Source organism: Ambystoma mexicanum, chromosome 7p (genome assembly GCF_040938575.1).
Source record: "Ambystoma mexicanum isolate Mex_15411 chromosome 7p, UKY_AmexF1_1, whole genome shotgun sequence".
NCBI lineage: Eukaryota > Metazoa > Chordata > Amphibia > Caudata > Ambystomatidae > Ambystoma > Ambystoma mexicanum.
In genome coordinates, this window is record NC_090939.1 from 281,611,118 (window position 1) to 281,630,408 (window position 19,291).

The window sequence follows — 19,291 nt, forward strand, 5'->3', positions numbered from 1 at the left end:
AGAAGGCAGTTATTTAAATATATGGTACAAATAACTATTAGGTGTATATATTTGTTAAAGGCAAGTTCCGGGACTTTTTTTTTATTGTCCCTACGGTTCGGCCATGTGTTTTTAAGCATAAATCGGTAGATCGTAGAAAACTTTCCTATGGACCTTACCCGACTTTTCGTCCATTAACGCACTCGAAATCAGCCGCCATTTTGTGATAATCCTATCATTTCCCCCCATCGACCTGGCTCACCTGCGTTTGCGGCACTAAATCATATCCCCCGCCCCTGAAACAGACTTTATCAAAACATTCATATTCCCCGCCTCTATCCGTGACGTGACTGTGCTGCGTAGGCAAACGCGCCCAGGCGTCTTCTACGCGACTCAACACAGAACCCGGAAACCAACACAGATCAGCTCACAACACAGCGCGCCACAATTCGGAATATGAAACTGTACTTTTAAATCAAACCGCAAGATTGTAAATTTGGTAAAGTACATTTATTTGACATCAAATGTTTAGAGAATATTCAGCGATTTGCATTTTTCTTTGCTCTCGATCAAAATAGTTCGTCTTGAGGCAAGCGATGTTCGTGTGCAGTACACAGGGTGTTGGTTTACGATAAAATAAGCTCTTCGGTCGCACTGATAATCGCATGGCTGTTCCAACAACGAGGCACTAGGCCACCACAACGGTATGTATGTTGCATCTAGCCATTAGTACCGCGTACGGGCATACTTGTACTTGGCGATCGTCCCATAAAATGGTCAGGGTGGTAACGTTGTTCACGCGGAGAAGCAACTGGCGGTTCTAAAAGCCATCCGCCGGTGTCTGGTACTCGTGACACATACAATAATGAAGGATGTACCTGTTTTAAAAACATAAAAAATGAAATTAGTCTCACCATCAGATCTTTATTAAAATTATTCATTTTATATATTAGGTCGGGAAATTATTTCATAGCTAGGACAGTGCAACTGGGTATTATACGTCATTTCCAGTAACCCACCCCCTCTCCTCTGCCTTTTTCAGAACCGCTGAGCGCCACTGGACCACTTCGTCACTGATATGATATAATATGGCATTTGCAACGCGCCTATACACAAGTGTTTCAAGGCGTGGCGAGGCAGGGAGGGGGGGGAACAAGGAGAAGACAGACAACGATCCTACTATGCCAGGTGTCATTCAGATCGCGCAAGTGCAGGGGTAGGGGGAAGGTAAAAGTGCAAGGGGAAGGGGAGGGGGGAAGTGGAGTACAAGGTAAGTAGCATAAAATTATAAATACATAGGGCCAGCTGGTGGCGAGTGCAAGGTAAGTGCAGAACAAGTGCTGGGAAGGGGGGGGGCTGTAGGATACTGAGACAGTCCCCCAGTGCAGGGGTTGACAGGGAGGCAGTGCAGGTGGAGAGTGGAAGGGCCCAGGACCGAGGTCGCAGACAGTGGACCAGTTGTAGCAGGGGAGAGGGAGAGAGAAAGCAGAAGCAAAGAGGAAGGTTTTGAGGTGCTTCCGTAAAAGGAGATGGTTCTCCTCAAGATAGTGCGTGGTACAAAACAATATGCCACATAGAACGAACAAGTACAACTTAACCCGTCTTTAAAGCTACTGTATAGTAATTAAATTGCGGTATAAACTCATCTAAAGAGTTACTTACATTATATTTGCATTTTCCATTGTGTCTGTGCGTAGGGCAGCCCCGAAATACCACTCCTTCTATGCCGACGTTATTTCTTCTAATGAACGAACATTAAATGGCTTTCGTTTCTGAAATTATATTCATTATCGTTTACGTTATTGCACCACACCCCCAAAAAGAAGTCTTTCGGGATGGTCCCGGCCTGTCAAGGTCAAATAACAATAGAACCTTGTACTGAGTCGTGGGCCATTCCGGAACCCGAGCAAAAAATCAAAGCAGCTGACCTTCACTTTGAACGAGCACACATTCCTAGTTAGCTACATTCAGTGTAAGGCCATCTCACAGGACTTGAAATGTACACTCCATCTTTGCATTTTGTCTGCGTGCGTTTGCAGCCCCAGAGAACCATAAATACGGAGACATTCTATATTTTTTGAAAAATGATTTATATTACTGTTTGGTTTAATTTAATGCGCATATGAACAAGGTTGGATAGACACATTGCATGTACATTGAGCAATCACTTTTATTTACACAATACATAGCTACACATATTCAATGGGCCTGCGACATGAGGAGACTCCAGAGCAAAGTCACAGGTGACACCCGGGTGGTTCGCACAACTGCACGGTGAAGGGAGGGGCAACGGTGGAGAGACACATTGCATGTACACTGAGCAATCACTTTTATTTACACATTACATAGATACACATATTCAATGGGCCTGCAACATAAGGAGACTCGAGAGAACAGACAATCAAATTACAATCATTTAAACCGTGATGTGTATTTCTCAATGAGCTCTGCTTTAGGTGGACATGGAACAGAGGCAATGTTGGGTGGCAATGCAGTTGCCCCCTGCACAGGTTCGTTCACAACTCCATGTATGTGCCTATCTAGGAAATCAACAATAAGTCTCTCAATAAACTCATATTGCATATCCTGAAACACTGGTTTGATCACCCATTGTTTACTTCTTTTAGTGAAGGCCTTATTGTAGCGAAGCGTCCCTAAAGTTCCGGTCGTCCTACTTTGTTGACGCCCAACATTATGGTTATGTGCCAAGACCGCTAGAAGAGTCCGATTTATCATGCCCTCCATGCCAAAATGCAATCGTTTTGGCCTGTACTTTAGGCACATATTGTGGAACACCTCCAAATCTCCTGTGTGGCAGAATTCCGTGAGTCCCCTCAAATCTCTTGTTATAGTTTTATCAAATACAATCTTTTCAATGGCTTTGTGAGTGGGTGATGAAGGAATCAACCACTTCTTCTTCCGTGCCTCCTCTGTGGACAAATGGCCATGTTCACAATTGTGGAAATGTTGGTTTGTGGTCCAGCGGTGAACGTTGCTACAGTGTAGCATTACTGACCGCCATTTTTCCAGTAGAATTTCCAACGACCCTCCACATGTTTTTGAGCTCCACCAAAGATGGTTGCTGATTGACTTGGACCACTGTGAAATACCTTGCATATCTTTTTTTTTTTTTACCTGCAGCCGACATTTTTTTATTGATTGTTTTTGCAAGATGCCATACGTCAAATTGGTGATTTATATTTTTGTACTCTTCTCTCATTGTCTTGGCAATTGAAACGTGTCTGTCCGTGGCTATCAGGTCGATCACCATTCCCTGCGATTGTAGTTCTTGCAATGATGCTACAAAGCCAACTTTCTCCATGGCCACTGAGGATGTACTTTGTGACACCTGCACGACCACCGAACTCATAATTTTCTTACTTTCCATGTCCTGAAAGTGGTAGGTGCAGTACTTGGCTGAAAATCCTGGGCTGTCGCACTGTCCATCACCGGCTAGCCTGAACCGTTTGCCCGCGAATGTACTATCAATAGACATTTTTTCCATTCTCCAAGCTTCGCTAATGGCTGGAAATAGATAATCGATTTGGTATTTGTAGAACTGAGTTTTCGCAATGAAATGGATTCCCACAAACTGAAAGAAATACTCTAACTTTTTTAAAACTTGAACCACTAAAAAGTGCGGCCGCTGCACAAAGTAGATTGCCTGCTGGCAGTTGCCCCAGCATGGGTTGTGCAGACCATGAGAAAGGATGATATTTTGTACAGGTGGCATGTATTTTAAGGTTAGTGCCTCGAATTGCACGAGTCACATTATTCAATGGCTCCCCACATACTTCCCCACCAACCGAATGCCCACATTTCATCCTAATAATAATATCAATCAAACAACTATCGAATACAATGAATTTGGCCTCTTTCCTTATACTGTCACTCTGCATCCCAGCTGGTTCGGCCTGTAACGTTGAGGACATGTCACTCACATGAAAGGTAGAATCTCTGATATCGTCTTCCGCTATGTTCAGTGATATTGATGGAGTTTCATTGTCCACTTCATTCTCTTCCATTGCAACATCTGTTCCTTCTCCGGCGATGGGTGAATAAAACAATTTCTTTAACTTTCTCGCGGTCTTAGTTTTTGCGGGTGTGGATTCTGTGAATTGATCTCCGACTGCATCCGAACTACCAGGAGGACATTCACTATCAATGGCTGGTGGTGGTATAGCTCAGTTCTCCAGCATGGGGTCTGGCATGGATTCACATGCTCATGAATATTCCCCGTCGTCAGGCTGGGAATCCTCGGTAAAGAAAAAACCAGTATCAGTTTCGTTTCTGATCTGTCTTTCGTAGTAATAACCAATCACTGGTCTCTGCGTCATACTGACCACAGCCAATGACTGCCCTCTACCTAAGCACCGCCTCTGGCAGCCATCTTCAGATTTTTACCGCACGTTCATGTGTTGGGATCCTCGTGCTATTGCTCTCGAGCGTTAGTGCTATTTTTTCGCGCTTTTTCACAAAAACTTCGATTCTTTCGGTCAAAAGAGCCTCAAGCTCCACCGATCCTACATCCGATCAACGGGGACCCGTGTCGGATTCATCTGTGCCCCTCAAGGGTGAAGATTTCGTCGAGCTACGCTTCGGAGGACTCCAGAAGCTTCTCAGGCCCGGTCTCGGAGATGGCCCAGGAGAAGGGAAGCTCGACGCCCGGAAAGCTGTTCAGGGCCTGCCCTGGATGCCAGCTGCAGAACGTCTTCAAGGAGGACGAACACTCTTTCTGCCTTTACTGCCTTTACTGCCTTCATGGGGACAAGACGCACGTGGAGAAGGACTGTGCGTTTTGCGGCAACATGTCGGAACGGACCATGAAGGACCGCCATCAACGTCTCGCCAGCTGGCTGGAGGGTAAGAGCCCGTCTGGCGAGAAGAAGAAGAAATCTGAGCGGTCTTCTAAGACCTTTGAGGGCGCCCCGGCGACGGGGGCCCAACATAAGGCCAAGCACCGCGAGTCCGCTGGCACCGGGAGCGCCGAACGGTCGGGCTCTACGGGCGCCAGGCAGGGCGCACCCTCCCCGGCACCATCAACCACGAGCCAACGCTCTGGGTCGGGTAAGAGGAAGGCCGAGCACCCGGCGAAGCTCCTGGAGAGACCCCGGTCGAGCTCTAAGGCAGAGGAGGAGCGTGGCAGTGCCCCCTCCCTCAAGGATAAGGCGGTGAGCGCACCTAAGGTGGTGAAGGCCTTGATCCATTCGACCAAGCCCTCTATCGAAACGGTCGCGGCGGCCCTGGCCCAGCCTGTGGAGGCTGCACCAGTGGTGGCGGCCTCGGGGCCCAGAATCTCCCTGCCTCCTCGGAGGGAGTCTTCTTTCGTGCCCATCGATAGGACCCCCGTGAAACCCTCCGTGGGGAAGAAGGGGGGGCAGGGCGTCGTCGTAGATTCGGCCTCAACCTCAGAAGAGGAACTGATCGAGGTCTTAAGCCACGGCCTAGGCGTGGAACAAGACCAGCCCGTCGGAATGGGCCCCGACGCAGGTGACGACGACGACATCGTCGAGGATACCGACGGGGCCCCTGCTCGCCCGTCGGATTCCCCTCTGCCAGCGCCGCAAGACAACTCAGCGGCCATTTTGTTGGCTATACAGTCCTTATGCTCCGAGATAAGGACGAGACTACCGTTACCGACGGAGGAGCCTCTCCCGTCGGGGGATCCAGAACCGGGACCTTCTGGTGTTCCCCCTACCAAGAAAAGAAGGATTCATCCACCGCCTCCTTTTCAACCGTCGCGCCCCGTCCAGCCCTCCTCCCCGTCCACCCGAGGGGATGATACGGGGACTGACACGGCAGCGACGGGTACGGACGACGAGGCATACGACGAGGATTTTCCGTCGTCGCCTCCCACCAGGGCTTCTCCGCCCGACGAGATTGGATCGTTCCACTCAATGATCGCCAGGGCATCCGAGCTTTTCCAACTCTGCCCTGAGGAGAAGAAAAAGGAAGGCTTCCTTTACCAACGGCGCGAGACCAAGAGGAAGACGGTCCTCGCAGTGCCTCTGTTGGACGACATTTGGGATGAGGGCCTTTCCCTCCTCAAGAACCCTTCCACGACGCCAGCGAAAAGAGACCGGTACGAGAAAAAGTACCGGGTCCCGGACTCGGCCCCCCTATGCCTCCGGGCGCAGCCTACCCCGGACTCCGTCGTCTCCGCGGCAGCCAGGAAGAAAGCGGGGGGGGGTGCGGCCTCCACGTCGACTTTCCCGCCGGACGGCGAGGGAAAGAAATTGGATGCCATGGGACGCAGAGTCATCTCGTCGGCGGCGACGACGATTAAAGCGGCCAACGCCTTGGCTATCGTGGCCCGCTACGACAGGGAACTCTGGTACAAGATAGCTCCCCTGCTGGATTTTCTGCCGGACGACAAGAGGGCGGAGGCCCTTGAGATCCTGCAGGAAGGTGAGGTGGCCTCGGACCACGCCATCACCGTGGCGACGGACATCGCCGACACTGGGTTCCGCCAGATGGGCAACGGCGTTTGCCTTCGACGTCGCGGATGGCTCAAGGCTACGGACTTTCGGCAGGACGTCCAGACCAGGGTCCTGGACATGCCCTTCGATGGGAACAACCTGTTTGGGAAGACAGTGGACGATTCCCTTCAGGCCATCAAGGCGGATACTGAGACGGCCCGGGCCCTTGGAGTACTGCAGCAACGGCGGACGCCCTTTCGGAGCGGCGGAGGCAAGGGCGCCTCCAAAGGTTCCGGCGGCGGTTTCGCTTCCTACCGTCAAGCGGCCCGCTCGTCGTCGCAAGAGGCCTACAGAGGACGAGGCAAGTCTGGCGGACCCCGCCGTCGTCGCCAAGGAGGCCAAGGCGGCAAGGCCGCGTCCAAGCAGGATTGAACCGGCCGTGGGGTCGGGCCCCCACCGAAGCACCCCGGTGGGAGGCCGGCTGGCGGGCTTCGTCAGCGTGTGGGAGTCCATCTCCACCGACCGTTGGGTGCTGGACGCCCTGGCCCGGGGCCACGCGCTCGAGTTTCAAAGAAGGTGCCCGCGCGTCCCCCCCGTGGCCAGGAAAGAACTTCACGTCCCTCAACTTCTCCTGGAGGTAAAGGCGATGCTCAGAAAGGGCGCCATCGAACTCGTCCCAAAGAGGCTTCGGGGCTCCGGAGTCTACTCGCGTTACTCCCAGTTCAAAGCCCTTCCCTTCGGACTGCGGTCGGCACCCAGGGTTTTCACCAAGTGCCTCGCACCGGTGGCGGCGCAGCTGCGCCGCGAGGGGATTCACGTCTACCCCTACCTGGACGACTGGCTCATCCGCGCCAGGACGAGGGAGCTCGCCGTGGTCCACACGGCAAGGACCGTCCAACTCCTCACGGACCTGGGATTCTCCGTGAACTACGCCAAATCCCACCTGGTGCCCGCGCAAGTCGCACTGTTTCTGGGAGCGAGGCTCGACACAGTGTCCCTTCTGGCCTCCCCGTCGGAGGAGAGGACCAGGACCATCCTGGGCAAGGTGCAACGGATGTTGGTGGCCGACGCGGCCAAGGTGAGGTCCATCAAGTCCCTCCTCGGGATGATGTCTTCCTGCATCTACCTCATTCCCATGTGCAGGCTCCGGATGCGCCCGTTGCAAGAGTTCCTGGATGCGCGCTGGATCCAGACGACGGGCAGCTTCGAGGAAAGGATCAAGCTCGACGAGAGTTTCCGACGAGCGATACGGTGGTGGGGCACCCGCGCGCATCTGACGGCGGGCATGGACTTCCAGACCCCAGCCCACCAGGTGACTGTGACCACGGATGCCTCCCTAGAAGGGTGGGGAGCGCACACCGAAAATCTGCACGCAAGGGGACTCTGGCTCCCGACGGAGAAGTCCCTGCATATCAACGTCCTGGAGCTCCGTGCAGTGTTTTGGGCCCTCAGGTCCTTCCTTCCGTCCCTCAAGGGCAAGGTGGTGAGGATCTTCACCGACAACACCACCACCATGTTTTACATCAGGAAACAGGGCGGAACCAGGTCCCCAGCGCTGTCCAAGGAGGCGCAGGACCTGTGGCATTGGGCCGTCGCCCAAGGGATTCTTCTGGTGCCGTTTCATCTGACAGGGATAAAAAACACCATCGCCGACTCACTCAGCAGGGAGCTGCGCTCGTGCCACGAGTGGGAACTACGGCAGGATCTGGTGGATCGCCTCTTCCGACGGTGGGGCACACCCCAGATCGACCTGTTCGCGACGGCGACGAACACCAAGTGCCGGAGGTTCGCCAGCAGGTTTCCCCAGACGAGGAGCATGGGCGATGCTTTCTCGTTCCCCTGGGAGGGCCTGTTCCTCTACGCGTTCCCTCCCTTGCCTCTGCTAATCCGGCTCGTCAACCAGCTCAAGAGGTCACGGTGCAGGATGATCCTCGTCGCACCTGCGTGGCCGAGGCAGATATGGTTCCCGGACCTTCTGGACTTGTCGGCGTCCCCGCCAATCAAGCTGCCGGCGGACGCGGATCTACTCTCCAGGGAAGGAGGCGCCATCCTCCACCACGACCCGAAGTCGCTGAACTTGCAGGCCTGGCTCCTGCAGCGCTAGAGTTTGGAGGATACGACATACCGGCCGATTGCAGAGAGGTTCTTGCAAAGGCCAGGGCGTCCTCGACTCTTAAATGCTACGGACACAAATGGAAGAGGTTTTCTGTCTGGTGCCACGCACAGAAGATTAACCCTCTACGGATTACGGCTCCCCAAGTGCTGCCGTACCTGCTGACGCTGGCCAAAGCTGGTCTGGCACACGCGTCCATCAAGATTCATCTTGCTGCGATCTCCCGATACACCAGAACCACGGGCCGGACGTCCTTGTGGTCTCATCGTCTGGTGAAAGAGTTCATGAAGGGACTGTTCAGATCGTTCCCGCCGGTGAAGGCTCCGGCCCCGGCGTGGGAGCTCAACGTGGTGCTGACCAAACTCATGGGACCTCCGTTCGAGCCTCTGCACTCGGCCCCGTTGAAGTTTCTATCGTGGAAAACAGCTTTTCTCGTGGCCATCACCTCCGCACGACGAGTGGGAGAGATCCAGGCCCTTTCCTGCAAGGCCCCGTACTTGACTTTCCACGACACGAGGGTAGTGCTCAGGACGCACCCCTCCTTCATGCCCAAGGTACCGTCGGACTTTCATCTCAACGAACCCTTGGTGTTACCTGTGTTCTTCCCGTCGCCTTCGTCGCCGGCTGAGAGGACTTTGCACTCGCTGGATGTGGCTAGAGCGCTAAAGTTCTACGTGGACCGCATGAAGTGTTTTCGGAAGACGTCACAACTCTTTGTGAACTTTGGACCTGTCAATCAGGGGAAGGCTCTCTCGAAGGCTTCCATTTCCAGATGGCTCTCCGGCTGTATCATGTACTGTCACCGGTTGGCAAACCGACCGCTGCCTGGCCGTCCGAGAGCCCATTCCACCAGAGCGATCGCAGCTACCACGGCGTTCCTATCTGGTGTGCCCCTGCTGGACATATGCAGGGCTGCTACGTGGAGGTCGACGCACACCTTCACGAAATTCTACTGCGTCGACCGGGATTCCAGGGAGGAGTCCAGGGTCGGCCAAGCAGTGCTGCGCAACCTGTTCGCCTGAGGTGAGCCTGGTGAGGAGGTAAGATGCTTAATGTTGAGTTTGATGTAATGCTTAATGTTGAGCCTTTGCCACCTCCCGTGGTTGTGCATGTGTGTACTGCTATGTATTCTTTATTCATGAGCATGTGAATCCATGCCAGACCCCATGCTGGAGAAGGAACAAGTTACTTAACTGTAACTGTTGTTCTCCAGCATGGGTCTGGCATGGATTCACATGCGAACCCTCCCGCCTACCCCTCTGCGGCTCTTCACTTGGTCATACTGCCACTTCACGTGCTTCCAAATCTGAAGATGGCTGCCAGAGGCGGGGCTTAGGTAGAGGGCAGTCATTGGCTGTGGTCAGTATGACACAGAGATCAGTGATTGGTTGCTACTACGAAAGACAGATCAGAAACGAAACTGATACTGGTTTTTTCTTTACCGAGGATTCCCAGCCTGACGACGGGGAATATTCATGAGCATGTGAATCCATGCCAGACCCATGCTGGAGAACAGTTACAGGTAAGTAACTTGTTCCATACTGTGGTACCCGGTGTCAACTTACGGACGAGTGCAGTTGTTTGGTGGGAAGTTGATTCCATCTCAGTTTGGGTGTCGCCTGTGTTCCCCTCTAACCGGCGTCCTTCGTCAATGTGCCGTGGGAACTTCTACACATATAGGGAGATGTCCACAGTCTGTACTGGCGGTTGTCCGAGTCCAGTTCATTCATCCCTTTTCCTTTCTGAATCGGTTTTCAGTTTGAGTTTGTGGAATTTACCAGGGGCAGCCCCTGGCGGAGTATATACGTTTCCCCAGGGACGCACATCTGTCCATCTCATTAGTCCATCTACCCAGTGTGGGTCCATCGGCCGCACCCCACGTGGTGGCTATGAGTCTTTTTAGTAAGGCCCAGCGTGACGGCAAGGAATGTTTTTTCTGCTCTTGTATGTTCACCAAACCCCCAACACCGCGGCCTTCGGTCCCAGCTGTGCTGGCGTTTCTAGGACTGCTTTGATTTCATGAATGCATTCACCCCAGAATCCGTGAATGATCTTGCATTCCCACAACAAATGGTAAAAGGTGCCTGTCACCCATAAATGTGGTGAAGTATTTTGTATTGTATGAAGCCTTAGTTGTGCATCTGTGCCTATTTCGCAAGGGAACATTAGGGCCTCCACCACTCCTCCGACTCCAGGGGACCTACCAACCTTTCCCATCGCTTCCCCCAAACGGGCTAAATCCTGGGGTTCAAATGCAGTGATCACTTGGTACAGCGTGGATGTAGGTTTCACCAGAATTCTTGCGTGTAGGATGTTCAACTCCAGGGGAGAGCTTTTTGGGATGCCTGAGTACGGGGTTTTGTGCATGTAGGGCCTGTGTGATTTAAATATACCTGTAAATTACACACGGTGGGAGGCCAAACTCATCTCGTAGGTTCTCAAATGGCTTCAAATGTCCGTCCTGTAGGACCTCCGTTAAGGTCAGTATCCCTCGGTCCTCCCAGCTAGGAAAGCGGCCCATTGTCATGACCTCCGGGATAAACACATTGTCCCACATAGGTTGGCCCATTGTCGCCTGCTTCCCCCATCCAATGTGTTGGAGGGCCTTGTTCCACACAGACCGTATTTGTAGTATCGCTGGAAGGTCAGCTACTGCTGTGTCTGTTCCGTATATAACTCGAAGGGGCTTTCTCTCGCCCATGCATCTGATCTCATTCACGTCGTGTGGAAGCGCCGAGTCTGCATGGAGCCAATCATTCAAGACGCACCTCTGAGAAGCCCAGTAGTAAGCATTAAGACAGAGTATGCCCAGCTCCCCTCCCAGACTGACCGCTGGTCAAGGTGATACGGGATTGTTCCTCCGTCCACCTCCCCTGCCCCCCAATAGGAGTTTCCAGAGAGTGGGGTCTATGGAAGTGAAGGTCTTGCAGGGAATGTGAACAGGAGTGTTCTGTAGGACATAAGTCTCGGGCAGCAAAGCATTTTGAAAAGGGCGGACCTCCCCAGCATGCCGGGGGGTGGGGGAGATTGCCAGTAGGTGACATCTGTTTAAAGCCGGCTCACTACTGGTTGAAGATTAAGCCGAAGAAAGTTGTCGGGGTTGGGGGGGGGGGTCACCCGAATGCTGGGGTAGACGAAACTCTGGATGGAGACAGAGTAGGAACAGTGCTGCGGAATCGCGTCAGCCTCACCCTGGAGCGGGCAAACGATAGTCTTCTGCCTGTTAACTTTAAGCACACATAACTCCTGATATTCGGAGGGTCTAGAGGGATCCCATTCACCCGCACCACCGCCTCAGGGGCAGTGTATAGTAGTTTGACCCACGCCATGAATTTAGGCCCAACCCCATGCGGCACAGAATATCCCACAGGGCGGTCCATCCAACCGAATCAAAGGCTTTTTCAAAGTCTACTGTGAGTAGAGCCGGATGCTCCTTGATGGTGGAAGCTTGGCTAATTGCGAAGTGGACCCTTCTCAAATTCATCCTGGTGGATTTATCCGCCATGAACCCACATTGGTCCGGGTGGACTAGGGAGCGGATGACCCCAAGCATTTTGTTGGCCACGATCTGGGCTTGGATTTTAGCCTCTCCATTAATGAGTGAAATGGGTCTGTACGAAGTGCAGAGGTCTGGGGGTTTCCCGGGTTTAGTAATTACGACAATGGTGGCCTGCCTTAAGCCGTGTGGGAGCATTCCATCGGTGCGGGAGCGTAGCAGCATACAGTGCATATGACCCACCACAGAGTCCCCAACTCGCTGCCAAGTTTCCACTGGTAAGCCATTCGGGCCTGGGGGTCTTCCCAGCTTGGAGCTGAACCAGAGTCACGGCGACCTCCTCTTCGATGACCTCCACTTCCATCTTTTCAGTCTGAGCCGCGGAGAGCCTGAGGAGCTCGATGGATTCCAGGCAGTGTGGTGTTGCCCCTGCAGGGGTGGTTTCCCTGGAGGCGTAGAGGCTTTCATAAAAGGTTGTGAAGGCGTTGGCAATGTCTATGTCCTCAAGGAGCATGTCCCCTTCGGTCCCTTGGATGGCCCGGACGTACCCATGTGTATTCCCCTGCCGTTCCAGCCAGGCCAAGGTCTTGCCGGCTTTGTCCACAGTGGCGTAAATCTGGCTGCGCATGGTCGAATGAGCAGTCATAGCATTGTCTAATGCCAGGTTCTTAAAGATTTCTTGGGCCGTGATCATCGCCTCTTTGGACTCTGGTATACCGGAAGTTAGGAAGTCTTCCTCAGCCCTAGCAGCGGCCTGCTCCTTTTCAGAGATTTCTAGGGTTTGACGCCGACGGTGTTTTGTAACCAGAGAGAGGGCCTCCCCCCGGAGCACCGCCATATATCACTCCCAGAGTGTTATGGAGCTGGCTACCGAGCCTTCGTTGAGGATGAAGTATTCAGTGTTTTTTTTTTTTTGCACGTGGGCCTGTCACACCTTGGGATCACACAGGTAGTATGCATTAAGTCTCCAGGAGGATTGGGGTTTAGTTTGAACCTGTTTCATTGTAAGCATAAGGGGGGGCGTGGCACAAGATGCCGCTGGCTAGATAGGTGGCAGTTTTCAGCGTATGTAACATGCTCTGCGGGACATAGTTATGGGCGTTGGAAAAGGAGTACCCCAGTTCTGTGGGGTGAAGAGTGCGCCACGCATCTACCCACCCTAGTGCTGTGGCGAAGGAGTGCAGCTTGGTGTGTGTATCAGGATTCCTATTACCCAAGTGTGTTCTATCCTTGCGCACGTCCGTCACTTCTTTAAAGTCCCCGCCCTGTACCCATTTGTCTGCCTGTTGCCCCATCATTACCTCCTGGAGGTCGCTAAGGAATTTGTGCGTTAGTGGCACAAAAGTCTTGCACAATGTTATTTTTTTAGTAAAAGAATCACTGTTGGGCCACAGGCTGGGAGGCTTCTGAAAAGCAGAGGCAAGCAACTCTGCAAAGGGCAGAAAATGCAAGTCTCCAGTGAGAGCAAGCAAGCTACACACACGGAGAGCTAAGTACACCTAGTTGCACAGTACCTTGAGTCTGAAGATAAGGTTCCAGGTGGCTTCTGTTCTTGTTGCAGTCCTACAGATCCTGTTGTGTCTGTGGACTCCTGCACTACGGTTTGAAGGTCCGCATCAGCAATGGGCACAGTTCAGATCAGCGGCACTTTGTGATTTCAGCTACTCATAAATAGCACCACCGCGGTTCTTGGACACCTTGTGGACTTGCCTTGCTTCTGGGGTCCAGCACTCTGAGGTGGCTCAGGCTTGGTAAATCCTGCTTCGAGGGAGTCCGGAAGATCTTCCTAGAGCTCGGGACAGGCTTAAAAACAATGCACTCTAGTCTGGTGTTCCTTTCCCCTGGCACTCAGTTCCAGCATCAGCGAAGTAGTACAGCCAGCAGGGAGAGCGATTCCAGTCAAGATCGTTTTGGGGTCAGTTTGTCCCACCTACCCAAGGGGAGAAGTTGTCCTTTCCAGGCTTCTCTAGTCGATTCGAAATATGGAGCTTCAGCACTTCAGCAGGGCTTCACCGGGCAAACCAACGGTCCAGGAGGGTGCAATAAGCTTCTCTTCCAGTTTCTTCTGTTCCTTCATCCAGGGGCCGACTCTGCCTTCCTTCCAAAAGACCTCGCCTGTTGTGCAAGTTCCTCCCGTTCTTTCTCAGCTTAGCTGTCATTCACACAGCAGGGTGGCTGTTCTCCCAGAACAACCAGCCAGCCAATCACCTTTTGGTGCATTCCTGTAACCAAGGAGACTAAGCACCGGGAGTTCGGGCACCTCCCTTGCTGCCCTCCCAGACACGCGGGAGCCAGAGGCGGACTTCACCAGTGAATCTCGCCAAAGACAAAACGAACAAAGGGAACAAACCTGGTTTGACACGCAGAGTAAATCTCAAGAAGATCCTTGCAAACAAGAAAAGGTGAAAAAAGACCAGGGCCATTTTGACCAAATGAATACCCATGGGAGCAATACTGCAGCTGCGAATGCAGCCTCCGGTGAAAACGCACAATGGTTGGAAAAATTAACCCACTGCCACCAGCCATTAATTGTAGTAAGGGTAACCTAAAAATGTTACATTTGAAAGACAAAGGGGGATGCTAAGTATCCCCCTAGCACTTTATGTAAGATGGTGTGTGCTGGGTCTACAAAGTGAAAAAGGTGAGTAAAGTCAATTTCACTTTACTACTCTCGGAAACAGTAGTTTATCCAAGAGAAGGTTTTTAAACCTTGGCAGAAATCCAAAGGGCTTCTCTCTGAGACTGCTCTGAGGGTGCTGTGTCACAATACAAAACGATGATGCCTGTGGAGTTTGTCAGACTCCTAAACCAAAAGAAACAGTATTCAAATCGAGATGTATATATATATATATATATATATATCGCTCCAGGATAAAAATTAAAAGTCCTAAAGTCCAGCAAAAGAGCTGGGGGTCTCTAAGGTAGAAGGCAATTAGCACAGAACTGAGAATTCTCCCCAACACTAGCCACCAAGTTAGCACATAGGTGACTATTTTGCACTACAGGAACTGTGAATACAGTCTGCAGTAAAAACAATAGCACAATAGTTGGTAGAACATGTTCACTGCCACCAGCCATACCTAGGTTTACTGTGACTAAAAAGTCACAGGAGAAGGGGATAGCAGTTATCACCTTGTCACTCCAAATAAGGTGGCGTGTGCTATCCTCCCAGAGTATAACATTAGAGTGATACAGTAGAAGATAGAATCTCAAACGAGAACCCACAGGGTTCCCAGAAAACCTGCCCTTAAGGAACTTTGTGCTGCAAAAGTTAATCACAGATGCCTTAAAAGAGATATGTAGGAATGTAGACTCCATAGTAAAGGCAAAACGCAGAGAACAGAGTTCCAAAAGAGAGCACGCATATGAATGATTGAGTGCAAAAAGGGTTCACTCATTCAGGATATAAAGAAAAAGGTCCAGATGTCCAGCATAAAGTGCTGGCGGTCTCACTAGGAGAGGGGATGAAGCATAACAATGATAAATCTCCCTAACAAATATTACCTGCTTGTTTCATTTTTTGTGTGTGCTTTGGACCTCCAATGAAGTGTTTTTATAATTTCCTGTATAAGTTGAATTATATATTGTGGACTCATTGTTGATCCCTGACCTCACTTGCACACTCTTGAGAATAGGCTTGACTGCTCTCCATTGATATCTTAATTGGGGTTTGGCTTACCTCCGAGTTCCCCTGTTCACTAGAACAAAGGTGTCCTCCTAAAATCTGTCCACCAGGCCAAATTCTAGAAATCCATTTTGTCATTTTACATGGAGTGCTGTGGGAATAGGTTATGTGCTGCAAAGTTTAAAACGCCTGTCATAAAAAGTAACTACTTCTGCACTTTTATAGACAACAGCGTTGCAAAGGCAGCCCTGGAGGTACCTGGCAGCACACCATATAAAGTGAGAGGTGCTGCCATTGGAAAATCATGTATGCCAAAACAAAGGAGCGTGGTCTCCCCTAACTGGTACTTATAAAAAGAGGGTCCAGTTTCCCCAAAGCAAAAGCGAATGTAGAATTCAAGTTATATAATCCCACACTCTTTCAAAGTCATTGAAAACAATACTAGCGAGTCCAGCCGTAGCACTGGCAGGCTTGGGACAAGCGGTTAGATTTGCAAAATGAAATTCAAGACCCCACTCCTAAAAATAATTCCAAAATCGCAAAAGCCATTGAAAATGAAAGGGTTTGTTAACAGTAGTAATGGGTGTTGAACAAGAAATTCCCTGATATGTCAAATGTGTGAAAACAATTGAACGCAAGGTTGAATTTTAAAAGCATATCTTTTGCAGTTATACACTAAGTCACTATTTACCAAATTACCCTTACTGTGATAAGAGTTCGAGATTTATTTTTCATTTATTTATATTTTTGCTTTTTAGGAAACTCCTATGGAAGTTGAGCAACCCAGCATTCCAGAAGTGAAAGAGCCTATAGAAGAGCAGAAAAAGTCACAATCTAGATCTGCATCTAGGTGAGAAATGTTATAGCATTAGGTGTATACAAAATGTACATGCTGTATGAATTGGATCTGATGACTTGTAATTGTCCTGTGTAATTATTTTGTTGTAAAATTGATGAAAAGTTAATTGTAAGGGAATTCATATTTGATTGCTAACCACTGTAATGTTCCGAAGGGTGAGTGTTTCTCTGGTTGCCGTAGTTCTAAAGTCCATTTGCGGGAATGCTGATTGCAAAATAGATAATAACATTCTCAGTTTGTTAGGAAAGTTTTCTGTTGGAGCAACTTTTATCTATATTCTATGGCGGCCCCCTCCAGCCCCCCAAAGTTTGTTTTAACACCTAGCACTGATTTTTTTCAGTGAAGTTTCACTCCACTGGCCCTTTGCTCATTAAGTCTGTATGCAGTACCCTCCGGGAACACTACAAACCACCATGACTACAGGTATAGGCAACCCAACCTTTGGCATAAGCTTGTACTACACAGTTTTGGTAGCGTGTTGAGCAGCCAGGCTTATCTCAAGAGGGGAAATGTGAGCTGTAGTGGAGTTACACAAAGATTCACAGTTACAGGTATTTAAACTCTTACACTCATTGTTTCTTGCATAAACAATTAATAATGTATCGGTCAGTTAAAAAGCCTTCTTCACAAGGGAGCAATAGAATACTAACACAAATATACTTCAATACTGTACACTTTGAGTTTCTGGATCAGACAAGGCCCTTTTGCGATGCCCCACAGACACAACCTACACCCACAGGTGACTTCAGTAAGGAGGCTGGGGACATTAATACATTACTGTTGGCATTCAAAATACTCTTTAAAAGTAAGTAAAAGGCAAAGGTTATTTAGAACACAAGAATTTACAAATATTCATAAGCAGGGCAAATACTTTCAGATAGCACTTAGAAGAGTCATTCAATTCAATAGGCTAAGCCAAAGTCAATGGGCAAAAGTCTTTGTATCGGATGCAGCACTTCAGGTAAGTAAATGAAAAAGTCTATGCACAAGTTCTTAGGAGTCTTTGATAAAAAGAACCACCAAATGAAGGACCACACGCTAATTAGACGTGTGAGTTGCAGAAGTTATAAGCACTTCCACAATAAGAGGTAAGTTCTCTTAGACTTGTTTTACAGTACCTTAGTAAAGAAGAAAAAGATGCAGCTGAAGACTTTGTTCCTGTACAGCTCTGCAGATCTCACTGTTCCTGGGCCTCAGTTGTGGGGACAAGAGAGAGGACGTCGGGGGACTCCTGCACTGTATTGGTACCGTCAAAGCTGGCAACAGGCAAACTTTACTTTCAGTGACTGTTTCGCGTTTCAGCTCCTTGCTGTACAGCAAATGGCATTAAGCACGGTTCCTGGCTGTCAAGGTGGATTTTCCTCACATCTGAGGTCCTGCACTCAACTGAGGGGGGGGGGGGTCAGGATTGGTCAGACCTTCTTCATGGGAGTCCGGAGGATCTTCCAAAAGCTTTAGGCCAGCCTACAAGCAACATACACAATCTGGTGTCGCTCTCCCTGGCTCTACAGTTTCCTGCAGCAAATCTGAGGAAATTCAACCAGCTCTGAGATGGGTGTCCAGGTGGCTTACTTGGGAGTTGATTGGTCCCACCAACTCAAAGGGAGAAGTTGTCCTTGCAGGGCTTCTCTGTTGATGCGAACTTGGCGATTCGGACCTGCAGCAGGGCTTCACCGGGCGGACCAACGGTCCAGGAGTTGCAGCAGCCACCCTCTTCGAGCTCTTCTTTGGTTTCTGCGTCCAGTGATCGACTCCGCCTTCCAAGCCAAAAGACTCGCCTTTTATTCAGGTCTCTCCCATTCATTCCAGCCTAGCTGCCACTCACCCCGCAGGGTGGCTGTCCTTGCCGGACAGTCAGCGAGCCAATCGTCTGAGTGCATTTGGGTCTCCTAGGAGACTAAGCACAGGGAGTTTCTGGCAACTCCTTCACTTCCTGCCTACCCCAGACACTCTGGAGCCAAGGCGGGTTTCACTCCTGAAGCCCGCCAAAGGCGAATGAACAAAGACACCAAACCTTGTTTGGCGCGCAGAGACAAACTCTAGAAGGACCTTTCCACAAAGACCTGGCAACATTTTTACAAAGATGGCTCCCGCGGTTAACGTTCGCTGTAAATGCAAACCTTGGTAGTTCAAAACTAAACCACTGCCACTAGCCAGTCAATTGAGTAAAGGTAACATAAAAGATGTTACATGAGCATTTAGACACAGGGGATACGAAGTAACCCCTCCAGCGCTCGATTGTAAGATAGGGCGTGCTGGGTCTAGCAAGTACAATGCCAAGTAGAGTCAATTTCACTCTACTGCTTTGCGAAACCGTAGTTGATCCCAGAGAAGGTATTTAAACCTTGGGAAATCCAAGACTTCCTGTGTCACTGCATTGAAGGTGCTGTGTGACACAACTGAAAAAGATGATGCCTATGGAGTTTGTTAGACTCATAACCAAAAAGACACACAGAGGTAAAATTCACACAAAAATACATGAGAGAGTGGGGAAAAAGGCTCACAATCTCTCCAGGTTAAAACAATCAAGTCCTCAAAATCCAGCAAAGTTGTTGGGGCTCTAAGGAGGAGGGAATTAGCACATTCTTGAGAATTCTCCCCAACGCCTTCTGACTGTCTATACTGGGAAACTTGTTTCCCTCTTTCTTTTTACATGTTGATCTGTTTTTGAGTAACTTTTTAATATTGCACAATGCATATACAATGCAGTGCAACGGGGTATACTTTTGTATCACCATAAAACCGCACTCAAAGAAGTTTGGGTTACTTTTACATGTAACAAGTATTGGTATTCCTGTGG

At 50.3% G+C, this 19,291-nt stretch overlaps 1 protein-coding gene across 2 annotated transcripts in view; it reads left to right on the top strand.

The window, feature by feature from the left end:
* SCAF4 (SR-related CTD associated factor 4) overlaps window positions 1-19,291 on the top strand; it is a 1,175,829-nt gene that overhangs the window by 506,097 nt on the left and 650,441 nt on the right. For both annotated transcript variants that reach the window (XM_069636348.1, XM_069636349.1), the window contains exon 13: window positions 16,391-16,482. In XM_069636348.1, coding sequence (XP_069492449.1) covers window positions 16,391-16,482 — 92 coding nt within the window. The remainder of the gene's footprint in view (window positions 1-16,390; window positions 16,483-19,291) is intronic.